Source organism: Peromyscus eremicus, chromosome 1 (assembly GCF_949786415.1).
Source record: "Peromyscus eremicus chromosome 1, PerEre_H2_v1, whole genome shotgun sequence".
In the NCBI taxonomy this organism is placed as follows: Eukaryota; Metazoa; Chordata; class Mammalia; order Rodentia; family Cricetidae; genus Peromyscus; species Peromyscus eremicus.
This window is the reverse complement of record NC_081416.1, coordinates 192,911,526-192,928,758: the sequence shown is the minus strand read 5'-3', so window position 1 is coordinate 192,928,758 and position 17,233 is coordinate 192,911,526. Positions and strand designations below refer to the sequence as shown.

The window sequence follows — 17,233 nt, the reverse complement described above, 5'->3', positions numbered from 1 at the left end:
TCCACACATTCCTAAGGTGCTGTCATCTGTCTATAGGAGGGACTGTCACTGTTCACTGTGGATACTGTGCGCTTCACAGTATCCACAATTAAATCCACAGTATTAAATATGGGGCCTGTTCACATATGTCACAGAGGTTCTTATGTCTCCAGGACCATGCAAAGGACAGCTGTGAAAAGATGAGAAGCACAGTTTGCAAGGCCAGTGGTGCTTAACCCCCAGAATATGTTTGTCAGATCACCAGCCCAGATAGCATCCCATTAGGTTCTACACCATCCAAATCCACATCAGCACCCTGGGTGTGTGTCTCGTACAGTGGAGTACAGGTTCAGGAGGAGAGAAGCATTCAATTGAACACATCTTCTATCTCCTGAATCACGTGATTATTATGTTTAAAATGAACCCATCATTCTTGACTGAAATCCAACCCTTAGAGTGTGTGTTGTACTCACCTACCTCTCAATCTTCTAAGGTGTGCATTCATTTTCTTTATCTCAAGGGCTTCAGTCTACATCCTCCTTATCTTCAGTTATGTCTACCAATGCTACTGGCCATCAACTATGTCTCCCTTCTCCTTGCCCTGCAAGTTCATCAAGCTGCTTGGTAGATAATTCAGAAGCCAGTCTGGAAAGAAATAAGAGATTCAAATTACTCAGTCTGTAACATCTCATAATAACAGCTCACAATAACAGCTTATTATTAATATAAATTGCAGGTGGGCCATATAAAGAAGTATTTTTAAAATGTCTAATCTTACCACAGTACCCTATGGCTTTGTGGAACCCTTCTAATATTCAGTAATCTGAAGGAAGCCATACTTCTGGGTGCCTTTAACACTATGTACCCAGTGTAGAGGATACATCCCACACCACAGGCTATACCCCATGCTTAATCTATAATACTGGGTGCTCTCAGTGAAAGCCAGTTTGCCATCTTCCCTTTCAAAGCTAGCAAGAGCCACATCACAGGGAAGATGTTGTAGCTCTTGGTAGCAAATAGCTGGATCTGATGTCTAACATACTCATGTAAGGTTAAAGAATTCCTGGGAGATGGACACACTGCTAACGCCTTCAGAAATTATGGTCAAGGGTTAGCCACAGGGTTGAATTAGAACAATGAAGCCATCCTGGTTCATTTTTTTCAGTTGTCCAACTAAGCAATAGGCTGCATGTTTCTAAAGCTATGCCTCAAAAGTCTCTGGGAGACTTCAGTGATGATGGAGTCTCCTTGAAGCAGTCTATTTTTATTTGTTTGTTATAGCCTGCAGTGCTGATAGTATTTAAGTTATCCTTCTGTGTCATTTTCAGTACCTGCAGTCATGGTGGCATAGGATGTGGCAGTAGGAGATGCAGTTGACAATTAAGGCTTAAAAGCAGTCGGGCAATGTATTTGTTTATATATAGTTTATTCTAAATGGATGGGGGTGATGATGTGTGGAAAGTGGAACATTTGTTTATGGATAGTGGCCAAGGAAACTTGTATAAACACTGTAGAAATCAATTTGGAGGGTCCTCAAACATCTGAAAGTTGATTAATCATAAGACCAAGCTATATCACTCTTGGCCGTATAACCAAAGCATCCTACATCTTACTATAGATATTTTTCTATGCCAAACAATGTCAAAGGAAAAAAAAACACTCACATTTCAGACAATTTTCAATATTCCATGAAAGCCCTATAAGCACCTACCTATGAACATAAAACTTTCAATTTTTCTGGGGCCTTTGAAGCCACAAAGGACTTCTGTGATATGCTGATTCCCTCTGTTTTTGTTCATTCATCTTCCCTTGAATGTCCATCATCCTCTCTTAGGGCACATTTCTTAAACTTACACAGAATGAAAATTCCCCAAAACACAAATGTCTAAAGTGTTGGAGTGTTACTGTTTTAGGATGTAATGGAAACATCAGAAAGTAGGATGTAATTAGAAGAAGTGGATCATGGATGTCTCCTAGCAGGTTAAACTCTTGGTTCCTAACTCCTGTCAGAATTCTGGAACTTTCAAAGTAACTCTTGAATAATATCAACTCTTTGCCATATCTTCTGCCAATGTCTCAAGAACCTGCTGTTCATGGTCACTCCTTATCTTCATCCACCTTCAGGCAACTACTGGTGTTACCACTGACATTGTTGAAACTCTGGAATGATGCTGGAAACTCCACATACTTGTCTATTCTTTATGCAACCAGTTCAGCCTTTTCTACCCATAATAAAGACCAAAAGGAGGAAGAATCTTCCACTGAATCAAATGTCACACCATTGCAGGTAGAGGAACATAGGAGAAAAGCATTCCTAATTCACCAAAAAAAAAAAAAAAAAAAAAAAAAAACCTGTTGAATACATTGCTGCATACATAGAAGAAAAGCATGGCTGGCTTGCACTGTTATTCTAAATCTCCAATAACAGCTCTGTTACAGTGTCTTTACTCTTTCTCAATCATATGTTTTTACTTAGTCCCAAGAAAAGTGTGATTCCAACTTTCATATAGGGTAGAGTGTAACTACAACCAGGCTCAGGGTAGACTGTGGCTTGTACCTCTGAAGTAACTTCAGGCAAAGTGATCAGGAGCTTATCCATAAAAGGAGCTTGGGCCACTGAGGTGCTGGACCAGATGTGAACTGAGCAAGGCATTCTGTGTTGAAAGTTCATGGTTTAAATAGTAGCTGTGATTGTAGAGTCTTGTGGCTGTAGAATTTAACTTCCATAGAAGTTATAATATAGTTCCATATATTAAGAGAGCATCCCAGATATTTTGTATCAGTCTACCTGATGACAAAAGTAGGGATAATTTGTTGAAAACATATTGAGCATACTCCTCAAGGCAGTCTGGACTAAAGAAAGGCTGTGAAATGTGTCCCATAAAAGGGAAAAAAAAGGCCTGGATTCCAAGAGTTTTCCTAGAACTGGATGAAGTTCCACCAGCAAAAGAAACCTGAATAATTCTTAAGGTTTACATTATACAGACAGATGTCTTCCTCAAAGAATTTTTTGTATTGTTTCATTTTTCAAAAGTTGGATTCTGAAAAAGCGTGCAATTTAAATAGTTATAATAACATTAGAGGATGCTGTATCTTTATCCAAAGAAAGCTGAGTCTAAAGAGAGGGGAGGATTGATTCATAAGTACAAAAGGGCTCAAAGAGGGAAAGCAGAAAGTTGTAATGATTGTGATATTCATCAGCCACCAATTTTGAGAATATAATAGATCATTGCAACAATGTGAGGTGGCAGAGAGGGTATAAAAGTCCAGAAAGGTGAACAGTAAGACAAGGACATTCTTAGTGGCTCTGGACTCAGGGGAGCTGCCATGGAAATCATGAGTACTGCGGGTGTGTTGAAGTAGCTGTTTGTACCTATGCAAAATGACAATCATTGAGCTGCTAGATCAGATGATTAGGGCAGAAAATAAAAGTTCAGGAAGCACAAAGAAAACTATATATATAAGTAGACTGTGATTTTGTCATGACCTACAACTGCATACTGTTGAAAATCTGTCTCTTTTGTTATGTTTTTCCCTCGTAATTTTATGGACATGTACGAAGGGAAAAGAACATTTAGCATGACGTACAAGAACGAGCAGAGAAAAATGTAGACACCAATGTCCTTGGGAGATTTGACTCTGAGATTCTTCCAAAAGGAGTTTCTAGGGCTGATCATGATGGCCTGGAAGACACTCAAGAGACAGATGGCAATGGACATGCTCCTGAAAACCCTTAGAACATACATAAAAAGTTAGTAGCTCCAATCATTGAAGAAAAGTTTCAACACAAAAATGATCATTGTGTTGCCCATTCCTTTAGAGATAATGATCAAGATGTTAACTATGATCAGATGCATGAGAATTAAATACAAGGGCTTTACTTTGTGTTTCTTGTAATAAATAACTAGGTAGTAGGAAAGAAGAGAAACATTTCCCAGAATTCTAACTGTATTTTCTATCAAGAATATTATTCCTATCCCAAAATTCCTGGAGTCCATTTTGTTACAAAGCAAAACTTACTTCAAAATACACCAATAGTCACTTCTCAGTGAAAAATTTTGTATTTTTATATCTAAAATGGTCCTTTGGACCTGATGTCACAAATGCACAAGAATCACATTAGCTGAAGACTGAAAATCCAAGGAGGTCAGCACAACACGATCCTATCCACACCATCTCTCACAGTTATTTTAACACCAAAGACAACTATCAGTAAGAACTGCTGAAGTCTCCAAATACACATGTTTACGGAGCAAATTTCCATTATATTTCTCACAAAACTCAGCACTAAGAATGGGGCAAAATTATCCTGGTAGAAGCAATGACCAGTGAGTTCAAAATGAAAGTATGTTCAATTTTACAAGTCCTCCCATATTGGAGAAAAAGTTTTCTCTTGTACTCTTCTCCAAGGAAGAAATCCATTATGAATGCCTTTGTTATACCAATATTAACATTAAAATTGAAAATATTACAACAGGAGCGAGAATGTTTTTCTATTCATTGGTAATTATGTTTATTACATAGCACTCGCCTTTAGGTGAAAATGATGAATTAGATAATGTTACATTAAGAGATAACTTCTTAAATTCCACGCCCTACATATACACATGTAAGAATGGTGGTGCAAAGTTAAGATGAGAAGAGAGAGGAGAAGAGACCCATTCTGTATAAAGAATTGTCATCTGACACACTGGAGAGAAAACAGGGGAATGATTCCAACAGAAATTAGTTAGAAGGAGGCAGTACTCAACAAATAATACATATGGGAAGAATGTCCAGTATTCTTATCTAATCTATTATCTGATGCTTCACTCTGCAGTATAAATGTGAAGCAGAAGTCATAGGAAACATAGTCTTGGATGAAACAAGAATCCTGGCTATGGTGTTCATGGTACTTCACACAATTTCCCAAATGAGAGACTGAGAGTATGCATAACAGATGTATACCTTCATGTAGAAAACCTAGCTTTTACAGACTAAATGAGCCTTCATAGGTAATGCTCAGAACCTACATCCAATGATTGTCTTGAAGGCAAATAAATACAAACCTGTACTTTAGCAGTAGAATGATTCACTGATGTTTATGCAATGCCATCCTATGCAACAATGTAAATGCAATCAGGGATGCACTGACAGCACTCACATGCACTGAAATCCACTTCAAAAAAGTAGGAGATCTTGCTCTAAAATTCAAATTATGCAAAGAGCAAGACACAGAAGCAGTGTTCTAGTCTTTTGAAGCTTAGCAGAGACATGAACTTACCTCTAATAATTTCCACTCCTTCCATAACCCAATAGATCTCTAGTTTTGATGTGATGACTGAAATCGAAAGGAAGCTAGTTAATGAAATCTTTTTCCATTGGTTGCATGTGTTTTCAGATAGGGTCTTCTTCAGTAATGGAGGCTGTCCTGAAATGTATAATAATCCTCCTGTTTCAATTCAGGGATTCCTGGGATTGACATCAAACCAATGTTCAGTTTCTTGATCTGTGTGTAACATAATGAGGTGCCTTTCATTTGTGATCTGTGAAGATATGAACAAATACACAAATCAAGGACTTATCAGTTTTAACACAAGAGAAGCCAACATCTTGAAGACACCTTGAAGACAATGTGCAGCAGTGGAATGCACCCTGTGCTTGAGAATCTTATGTAAAGTCAGAACCCCCAGTCACTGAAGAGAAAAAAGAGATGATGCCAAGAAGGGAGAAAACATCCAGGATTTCATCTTCACCATAGGACCAGAAGTGGCCAATGGAGATAGTTAAGCTGTTACAGACCTCTATTTAACAGAACGAGGACCTGAGTTCAGTCTCCAAAACTCACATAAAAATTTGGAAGTGGGTGCCCTCAGTTACAAATCACACAGCAGGGAAGGGGCAGAGTCAGTTATATCTCTGCATTTGGCTGACAAGAAAGCATAATATTCCCTGAGAATTTCAGATGAGTGAGGCCCTGATTCAAAAAGAACAAGATAAAAAAAGTCTGAGGGACTACAACTGAAGTGTTACTTTGACTCGACACTCTCACATTAGTTCATGGTCACCTGAACACAGGAGAGGTCCTGCACACAGACACAGGGACATATGAACACAGAAAGACATTATTAGATTATAACTAATTTCTTTTAAAACCTTTATTTACTAATGCCTTTGTCAAGTCAAATTATTAGTAATGAATCAAGACTTATAAACAACTTCTAAACAAAAACATAAACAGATAAAATTTGTAAAATACGAAATCTTATGAATTTAATAAATAAATAAATAGAAGGCCAAGGGGTAAATATAGTCTGGGCTGTGGATGTAACCTAAATTTAAGCTCTTGCCTGATGTGAATGAGGCTCTAATTGCTGGACTCTTCAGCAATGGACTCTTCAGGGGGGAAACCTATCCTAAGATTGCAGTGTCCTCAGAATATCACTATATAAGGGAAAATGCCAGAAACTCTATGTGTGCTAGACCAGAATTTTGCAAGACTCACACTAACGTTGCCACCTTTACTTTACCACAGTGTTTCCAAATTCAAGACAATATGCCTATCAGGGCAAGAATATTTTCTGCATAAAGCACAAATTATTTTCCATGATTCTCGGGTATATGCTACTACTCAATTCATTTTGAGAATTATCCTTTTCCTATATTAATCATAGCAGTTTTCTGTGTTCCTGACTTATTTCTGTGACTTACTGAAGCACAGACAGGTCTACAAACAAAAGGCTTTCAGGTGGTCTGGTGTGGATTTTATCTCTATCATTTCTTGGTTGGCCTAAAGTCCTCAAAGAGAGATGGTTAGTGGACAGATGGTAAATTTGCAACTTTTAATTTTTATGTTCCTTCATTAATTGATGAAAAAGGAATACTCCATTTTTCAGTAAAAAAATTAACTGTAGTTTTCTCTGGTTTCTATTCAGTAGTTTTAAGAGAAGGTAGCATTGGGTCATATGACATGTAATGGATATTAAAGGTTATATCATTTTTGAGGAATGATTACATATATAGATTCCAGTAGTATAGTACTCTGTTCAGACTTCTAGTCACTGCTGGGGTTATAACTGCAACATTTCCCAGCATATTTACATATCAATATTTATAGTTAATTTGCCCTCAGTTTGTAAAGAAAAGAAAAAGTAGACAAGATTTCTAGTGTGGATTACAATGTCATATGTTTAAATTTACTAGTGCTTCAGTAGAAATCCGAGAACACATGACTGACTGCATTCCAAGGGATGCTCTAAAAGGTAGCAGTGCTGGGATCCAAGTTAAGAACTGTTTATATTTAGAAGCTAGAATAGATCAGCCCCATTCAAAGAGACACACAATCCTCCTTGCTATACTCTCACACAAGAAACTTTGTTATTCCCTACACTTCCCTCCTAGTCTGCCATCAGGGATCATGAAAATATAAGAGCCTCTCCAAACACATTGTCCCATTGGAGACACTCACAAGAAACTCATCAGTGTCTTTAGTAATCAGAAGTGGTAAAGGTTTCAGAAAAGTTCTTTGCTCTCAAAGCAAGTGTTATCATCGCCTCTGTGAGATGAAGATTGCAGTTCTGAAGGGAGTTGAAGTCACAGATCTATGAATATTTACCTCAGGGTTGGGCAGCATCCCTCTCCCATAGTGTTGGCGGTCATGTCAGGTGCTGCACACCGAGCTGAAGGTTCTGCAAAGAGAAGGACTCATGTAAAGTATTTCTTTTTCACTCTTGAAGGCAGAGAAAGCAAAACAGAGTGTTCTGGTAAGTGCCCTACATCTGGAAAGGTGATTCTGGGTAGATACAGTACAGTGGGGATTCAGTCGAGGGCTAGGAAGGCTTTCTGAGCTGTAAGGAGAATTGCTAAGAATAGTGCCCCCAACCTTGTACTAATTCTTGATACAGCAAAACATATCAAAATCTTCTCTGAGCCTGCCTATCGAACGCTGTGACTCTTAATGAAATCTGATGTTGAAGTTTCATCAGGAATGTAGTATTTATGCCATTTAGATTTCTATTCCCTCATCATTTACATGAAGCATCAACTAATTTTATAGTACAACAACGATAGAATCTGCTATAAAGGCTCAATGTTTATGATAAATATTATAACATAACTATGAAAATAATTTAATCATGGGAGAGGAAAATAGTAGGTTATGGACCTGCTTCTGAAGTAGAACACATTTTTAGGTAGCATTACATGTGTGACTGGAGTAGGAACAAGTCTGTCCTAAAAGTTAACAGTTACCACTGTTGAGACTATTTTTCCTGTTTAACATGGGTACATGATGTTCAAGTGGAAGTGACATTGTCATTGTTAATTTTAAACAATCATGGCCTAGGACAAATCTATCTTCTGTCATTTCTCTTTGCTTAGTGATATTCTGATCTCGCTAAAATCTCAAGATGGGTTTTCCAATTTCCATTGCTGATGTTGTTGGAACATAGAGCCTTGTGCATGTCAGGCAGGTGCATAACCTTTAGGGGGCATTTACAGCCCATATTTACCATTTTACATTCAATATACACAGTTTGTTGAATTCCATCTTCTTCAGATTCAATGTATATGTTTTAAGTGTCATTCATAAGTCTTGATTTATTACTAAATTTGTCTTGACCTAAGAAATAATATACAAAACTTCTAAGCTGAAATTAGTTATACTCTAGCATCTTTGCTATGTACCTGTGCTCCTGTGTTTACATGCAGGCTTTCCCTCCTGTTTGGGTAGATATGTACTTGCATCAGAAATCTTCATTTGTAGTTCTGCAGACACATTTTATCTTCTTTTTTGAGACACGGCCTTTTACTTATCTGGGATTCTAAGGGTATGATAAGCTTTCTAGCCAACCTGCCCCTGGTGTCTCACACCTTCCATCATTCCCTAATGTTTGTGTTATAATCATGCATAAGTTTGGCCAAGGTTTTTATGTGAATTCTAGAGACTGAACCCAGCTCCTCCTGTTGATAAGGAATGAACAGTAAGAGCTTAACAATCTCTTTGATTTTTTTAATACTGTAATTTCTAGGCCGAGCAATTTTTATATATTAATTTTCATGTTTTATAGCAGAGAGTAAAAATAATATTGATCAATAACTCATTTGATAGCACCATATTTTATCTCCTGGAATAATAAAAATATGTCTGATGAAAATACATATTGTGTCTCTATTATACTCACCAAATACAAGTGGGACAAAGGAAGTTTTTGTAAGATTATATCACAGTTTGGGGACAGACCTGTATATATCACCAGCAGTTGAAAATACATGGGTAAGTTACGAAAAGTAACAGATTATAGGTTGAGCATTGAAGAATATGACTGACATAGCATGGCTTAGTGCAAAGTTTCTTTTCAGGCTTGCCATGTTTTATTTCTCGAGTTTCCACATTGCCCATAATGGTCTTATAAATTGATTTTTTTTTACGTGTGCTCTGAAACCTTGTGATTGAAATTAAGAGAATTTCATTTTCTACATCAAACTGTTATTCATTCCGTGGGAAGCACAAAATGAACAGCACTATAACAATGATTCATAGAATGTCATCTCTATGCAGTTTTCCATTTAACTGTGGAAAGCTCTTAACACAATTAAAACTTAAGAACTTATCTCTTACAACTTGATATGGTACAACTACCCCCAATGTGTGTTCTTGTGAATAGTCTCTTGGCTCTGAGGACAAATATCAATCACTGGAAAGCAGTACAATGCCCCTAGGGATGACAGAACCAGAAGTGGTTGACAGGTCTCACAGTAAAGGTGAAATCATCACCTCTTTTTTTCTTCACTGAGGGTTCAGTTCCTTATGTCTGATTGTCAAACACTGGGTGTCTTCAACTCCTCCCCATTGTCTTCAAAGTGGCTCAAAGGCCTTGCCACTGCTTATGTTAAATCAAATATCCATTAATTTGAGCATTTCTTTCTATATTCACAGATCTTTAACGAAAATTATCTCACAATGTATCTCATAGATCAAGAAACAGAAGAGTGGCTTGTTGTGGCAGTTACAGGAATCCTAGTACTGAGGCAGGAGAATTTCAGATTATGACAGGCCAACCTGAATTACAGCAGAAGAGTCTGAACACTGCTGCCCTCCCAATAGAAAAAAGATCTAGCCAACTAACTTTCTTTCAATTTAAAGTCATCACATCAGTAATGGAGTATTATTGGGTTACTTGCAGGAGTAAAATTGGTTAGACATATGTTCATATTTCTACAGACCTTTAAGAGGCCAATGCACTGCTTCATGTGAGGTTGTTTTCACTAATGGAATCTTAAGTAAGAAATCATATACTTTCCAGGTGTTTTGCAGTGAATCTGAGATTTATGAACAAACTGATAGTTTTATTTATATTAATGCATAGAATGGCATTGTATTGACATAAGTCAATAACTACTGCTAAAGTCATATATATGTGCATGTCTTTGCTTTCAAACTATTACTTGTGTGTAAATTCTGAGCAGTGCCTATGAAGATTCATTTAAAAAATGTGAGTTTATCAACCTGAAATTATATACCTGTTCCACCTACACACAGACTTTCATTTGGTAATTGTATGAAGCAATGTGAACACCATCACCAATACCTGAAATTCTAGGTTATTCCTATCCTTACCAAGAGTGTTTCTATTTCATACAATTTTTACTTTATATTCAACTGATTGATGATACCGGACATTGCATTTAAAAATAACAGTAGACATTTTTTCCTAATTTTTTTTATTGAATACAGTTTTTACTAAGTTTCTGTTGCAATGTTTGAAACACTTCCATTCAATCGGGCATTGTTATCAGTCTCTACAGAGGACTCATCATTTCCCCACATTCTCTCTACCCTAACTCTGTGTGAGCATTCAGATGTGTGTGAGAATATGTGTGTTTGTGAAGTTTGAAGAGACTTCCTTCTTAATATAACATTATCTAACCTACAATTTGTTAACTACTATTTAATCAATGTTCTTATGTATGATATAAAAACATTCTTTTTCTGGTTGTACCATTATTATTTTTTGTTTAAAATTGACACAAAAATGCATTCACAGTGGATTTCTTCTATGGAGAAGATGGGGACAGAATACTATTTTTCTTTAATATTAGTGGACATGTAGAATTGAGTGTTCTTTCCATTTGTAACTCACTGGTCATTCCTTCTCCCAGGATAACTTTGCCCTATTCTTAATGCTGACTTTTATAAGAAGTATAATGGCGCCGGTCGGTGGTGGCACACGCCTTTAATTCCAGCACTCGGGAGGCAGAGCCAGGTGGAGCTCTGTGAGTTCAAGGCCAGTCTGGTCTACAGAGTGAGATCCAGGAAAGGTACAAAGCTACACAGAGAAACCCTGTCTTGGAAAAAAAAAGTATAATGGCAATCTTTTCCATAATGACATACATTTGAAGGCATCAGCAGTTACATTGGAAATTGTCATTCATGTCAAAATAACTTTGAGTTGGACTATGGAAGGGTCTTGCTTGGCAGACCACACTAAGTTTCTAGTATTGAGCAATTCTGACAACCTTGACTTGGTGTACACCACTACCCAATGTGCAAAAAAAGCTTATTATTTTACTCTGATAAGTGATTGTTGGCATAATTTGAAGTAAAAGTTGTTCAATAACAAAATGAACTCTGGGAATTTGATAATAGGATTATTATTCTTATCAGAGAGTACAATGGGAATATTGGGAAACGTTTCTCTTCCTTTTAACTATCTGGTCTTTTACCAAAAGAAGAAGAAGTTAAAGCCCATGGATTTGATTCTCATGCACCTAATCATGGTCAACTCCTTAATCATTCTCTTTAAAGGATTGCCCAACACAGTGGCAGCTTTTGGTTTGAAACAGTTCTTCAATTATTGGAACTATCAGTTTTTTCTGTATGTTCTTAGAGTTTTCAGGAGCATGTCCATTGTTACCACCTGCCTCTTGAGTGTCTTCCAGGCCATCACCATCAGTCCTAGAAACTCCTGCTGGAAGAACCTTAAAGTCAAGTCTCCAAGGGACATTGGTCTCTACATTTCTGTTTGCTGGGTCTTTTACATCATGGTAAATGTCATTTTCCCAGTGTATGTATCCATAAAATTTAATAGGAAAAACAAAACAAAAGAGACAGAATTTGAACACCATACATCTGTAGGTCATGACAAAGTCACAGTCTCCTCTTATATAACTTTCTTTGTGTTTCCAGAACTTCTGTTTTCTGTCCTTATCACTTGGTCTAGCAGCTCAATGATTGTCAATCTGTACAGCCACAAGCAGCGGGTCCAATACATCTACAGCACTCATGTTTCCCACAGAAGATCCATGGAGTCCAGAGCAACCCAGAGCATCCTGGCCCTAGTTTCTACCTTTCTGGTTTTTTATACCTTCTCTGCAATCTTGCATGGCTGTACTGCTCTACTATATAGTAACAATTCATGGTTGGTGAACATCACAGCAATCATAACTCTGTGTTTTCCCACATTGAGCCCCTTCATTCTTAAGAGTCAGGACTCTACTGTGTCCAGGACCTGCTTTATCTGGATAAAGGGTGCAAAATTCCCAATGTCATTATAACTATGTAAAATGCAGGCTTTTTCACAAAATCAAATTTTGCAAATAACACAGAATGCTTTGAGGGTGAAGTCATTTGTCTTTCTAAGGTAAATCTTAAAAGATTTTCAGAGAGCTTCAAATGTCAAAATGTGCATTCAACAATACCTAAACTGTTGGGATCTAGACTTTTGATCCTTTATTTTCCACTTTTCTGAGCCTTTTTGTGACATGAAGTCTTGAGGAAAAGCCGCTCAATATTTTGTCATCAAAATATGCCCTCTTTTGGCATCATGTGGACTGATACATAATATCCTATGCATTGCATTCTGTACATATACATCCTTTATATGTATGGAATATTACAGTTGATGTAGATATTTCATAGACATCCTAAGGAAGTTATATTCTACAGGCATAAAACTCTGAAATCACAGCTGCTGGTGAAGCCATAACCTTTCACACAGGAAGCCTTGCTTAGCTTACCCATGCTCCTAGACATCAATGCTCCAAACTCAGTTTCTTTCATAAAGTCCTAATCACTTTGCCTGTAGCTGTTCCAAAGCTACCAGACCCAGTCAGTTCTGAGCCTGGACATAGCTACACTCAACCAGGAATGAAAGAAGGAAAAACTCCTCTCACATATATTCAGTGAAATACATGATTGAGAGAGAGTAAGTGTATTTAAACAAGGCATATGTTTACAGATTTACAATTTGAATATAAGCATACCATACCCCTCTTCTAGGTATGAAAAAATCTATCCAGTACTCTTTTTCAGTGAGTCAGAAAAACTTTTTTCCTGTATTCCTCCATCATCAATGATGTAACATTCCACTAAGCAGAAGATGCTGCCTCTTTTTGTTCTTTATTATGGATAGAGAAGGCTGAGCTGGTAGCAAGAAGAACAGTCAAGTCCTTGGAGCTTCCATCAGCATCCATATCCCAGCAGTGTTTCTGACAACAGAAGCAAAATCCTGAAGTTGGCAGAAGATATGTGTAAAAATGTATGGCAGATACTTGGGGTCTGGAAATATAAGACACTGCAAAGAACCAAGACGGTATTCACAGGTTACTGTAAGAGTTCAGAGATCTGACAAGAGTTAGGAGCCAAGAATCTAACCTGAAAGGATCAGAACATGACTCACTTTTTTTAACTCTCTCACAACTGAGACTTTATTGGTTGAGTACACAGACATTTCAATTCTTAAAACATGGACCCAAACTCTAAGAGTCATACACTGTGTTCACGAACCCAAAAGAGCCACGTGTTGTTTCTCTATGAACTTATTCCAGTGATGTTCCATCCTAAGCTTGTCAAATTTTCCCTAAGACTTCACATAACAATTAAATGCTCACAGTTCTTAATTCCACTGACTCACAATTTTATGCCACATACAGTACATATTCAAAATTTCAGTCTTTCACAGCACATTATCACAATTGTTAGGAAAATGGACTGCCATGACCAGAGACAGTTCTGACAGGGCAAGGACGGAGGAGTGGGTTTTTAGGATACAGTTCTACTAGAAACACGAGACCAGAAATAACTGAAAATAGTGCAGACGCAAATGCACAAGACTCCAATTACCATTCAGTATGCTTTGTGTTGTAGGATATAAAACTAGCCCCTTCTATGGTATGTTATTTATGGTAACCCCCGAATCAGTCACAGCCTCTCCTGATTCAGTGTCCTGCTATTTTTTGGTTGTACCAAAAAATAAACAACCAGCAAGTGATTTATTTAACCTCTTAAAAAAATCATTTACACTTAAAAAATGGGATGAGGTGGGACTTCCTCCCACCTTTTAAAAATGTTTCTAGAGCTACTAAAAAACTCGCATTTACAAAATAGTTGATAAAAATATTCCTCTGGATTGTATAAGAAGGGAGGTGGGGACACCGACAGACACGATGGATGGTGCTATGGGATGGTCTGTATGTCAAGTGTGTTGCTGATTGGTCAATAAATAAATCACTGATTGGCCAGTGGTCAGGCAGGAAGTATAGGCGGGACAAGGAGGAGAATAAAGCTGGGAAGTGGAAGGCTGAGTCAGAGAGACACTGCCAGCCGCCAGGATGAGAAACAACATGTGAAGATGCCGGTAAGCCACGAGCCATGTGGCAAGATATAGATTAATGGAAATGGATTAATTTAAGCTGTAAGAAAAGTTACCAAGAAGCCTGCCACGGCCATACAGTTTGTAACCAATATAAGTCTCTGTGTTTACTTGGTCGGGTCTGAGCAGCTGTGGGACTGGCAGGTGAGAGAGATTTGTCCTGACTGTGGGCCAGGCAGGAAAACTCTAGCTACAGGATGGTTAGTCGGACTTGGCTTCTTTCTCTTCTACTTCAGAGGCTGGACTCTGGTTTTCAGTCTTTCCATTTTCTGCAGGCACATCTGTAGTTTACTGGTCAGCCATGTCAGCCTGTTTGCCCTTTGCTCCACTCTTCCCTTTTGTTTGCACTTTTTTGTCTAATGATTTATCCTTTCCCACGGCCTTCTTGTCCACCTTGTCAGGGGCGGGCTTGGCCAATAGCCTCCGGGAGCATAGCTTGGGCTCCACCTTAACCTTCCTCTTGGGCATCATATTGGCACTGGATAGGAGGAGAGTGCAATACAGAACCTGTCACAGAGCTTCTAATTACATCTTTCTTCTTTATGTTTCTATTACATACTAAAATATTGTCATCTCAACATTCAAGATGTTTGTCTTTTGGAGAATAATCATATGCAAACCACATCATTCAAAGAAGAGAGTCTATGAGAAGATGGTGGACAAGTAATTTAAGAATAGTAAACACAAAAGACTGAATCAGGGTAGGACAGAGGGGCTGAGTGTGTGAAATGGAAGACATCTTGGGCCACAGGTAGATATTTACGTTGGTTTTATTGCAGATTTCAAATGTCTGAAAACTTATGAAAGCATCATTATATTTCATCCATGTCTTTCTTCCTTTCTGCTCTGCATCTATACATATGTAATATAAGTGTTTTTGCTCAGTTCCTCTTTTCTCTATGCCTAGCATCCTCTAAATACAAGTCATAAAGCCTATGCAAAAACCTACTATTATTGCTCTGCTAAATGTACATACTGTTAAATTAACTCAAGATTAATTATTATTATACTCATGAATTAGTGCATTTCTCAGTTCTCAACAGAGAATCTTCGTTTTACAGTAGATGGCAATTAACACAGAGACTCGTCAACAGTCAAGGCACACAGAGTAAGAGACTAAGAATATGCAGCCCTAAATAGTACATCTACACCATAGCCTCTACTACCAATGCTCAGAGCATATTTGCAAAGATGGCAGAGAAAGTATATAAGAGCCAGAGGTGGTAAATTACTATCACAAATAAACATTTACCAAATACAGAAGGGCAGTTGCATACATGAACTCACAAATGTTGTGACATCATACAAAAAAAACCCATGCAATCTCAAGCCACACAAAATTCTAGAATGGAGTGTGGTGGTAGGCATGGCATCTCATCTCTGTGTCAGAAGATATTGGTAATTTATAACTTCTGGGAGAGGGAGGGTACATTCTCATTAATATTGTAGCCCCCAGTAGGTTGCCAACACTTTAGTTGAAAGTCACACATTCAAGAATATATGGGTATCACAAAAAAGAGAGGAGAAAATATAATTAAAATTCACTTAATTAGATTATCAAAAATTAGCAAAATGATCCAAAACTATTCAGATCATGCAAAAGAAAAATAAAGCTACAGGGTGAGAATATTGAGGACTGAACAGGCTGATATGATGTCAGCAACACTTATTGGGCTCTGGAATCATCTTTCATCCAGGAACCTGACTATTGCACATATCATCACAAAGTCTACAGTAGTGAAATCCCAATGTCTACAAACTATTCCAATAGCATTCCAAGTATGAGTCCATATACTGATGAGAATGTGCTGCCAATATCACCAGGGATATGGATCCAAAATCTCTGTGACATAACACCTGTGTTTATCAAAGCACAGAGCCATTTTTAAATGCGCACCAACAGAAAATCCCATTATATTACACAATGCATGTAGTCCAACAAAATTGTTTGAAGCTGTAAGAGTGATGTATACTGGTTATATCTCTGTTTCTGGGTAGAAATGTGAGATAATGCATATGAACAAAAGATATGTAGCCATACTGCTTTTGATCCTGTGCTGTTATCTCAGTCTCACACTGCCCATCTATAGAACCCTTAGCTGCATATGCTGGGGCTTGATGCAGGAGGGTGACTTAAACACTATCAGAACAAGAGGCAATAATAACACGATGAATATAGATTGCTGGAAGGAGATACAATCATTGTTGAGATCTCCCTAAATCTACCCAAGAATAAAATTAGGAAGCCACACTGTTCAGTTGGGAGTTTGAAAAATAATGACCCAGGCAAGACACCATTTTCCCATCTCAACCTTTTGGCCAACCCTGTGACAGTACCTTCTGAAGACACTAGAAATGTCTCTGTACCTGTAGCCTCTGTTTCTCACAATTTGTTAGGTCTCAGATACGGTTATCAGCTACCAAGAGCTACAATTTTTCTTTCCTGAAGCCCAACTCTTTCTGCCTTTGAAGGGGAAGATGTCCATCCATGTTATACTACAAATACTATAAATTTTCACTAGTATCTTGAATTAAAGATGAAGCTTGGAGTACAGGCAAGTGTGTGAGAAACATGGTCTGCTCTGGGTGTGCAGGGCTAAATATATCAACAAATGTGGATTCCT

At 37.7% G+C, this 17,233-nt stretch overlaps 1 protein-coding gene and 2 pseudogenes across 1 annotated transcript; 1 reads left to right on the top strand and 2 right to left on the bottom strand.

Annotated features, from left to right (window-relative positions):
* Positions 1–3,045: 3,045 nt before the first annotated feature.
* Positions 3,046–4,022, bottom strand: LOC131904105 (vomeronasal type-1 receptor 4-like; annotated as a pseudogene).
* Positions 4,023–11,577: 7,555 nt separating this feature from the next.
* On the top strand, positions 11,578–12,513 carry LOC131904097 (vomeronasal type-1 receptor 4-like). Its single transcript, XM_059255042.1, has one exon. It carries the CDS (start codon positions 11,581–11,583, stop codon positions 12,511–12,513), a length of 933 nt encoding a protein of 310 aa, XP_059111025.1. The 5' UTR covers positions 11,578–11,580.
* A 2,297-nt stretch (positions 12,514–14,810) lies between these two features.
* LOC131902697 (non-histone chromosomal protein HMG-14-like) lies at positions 14,811–15,077 on the bottom strand (annotated as a pseudogene).
* Positions 15,078–17,233: the final 2,156 nt, after the last annotated feature.

Bases quoted from the DNA above. Each gene is read 5' to 3' on its own strand.
- LOC131904097 (XM_059255042.1), top strand. From the start codon at position 11,581: ATGAACTCTGGGAATTTGATAATAGGATTATTATTCTTATCAGAGAGT.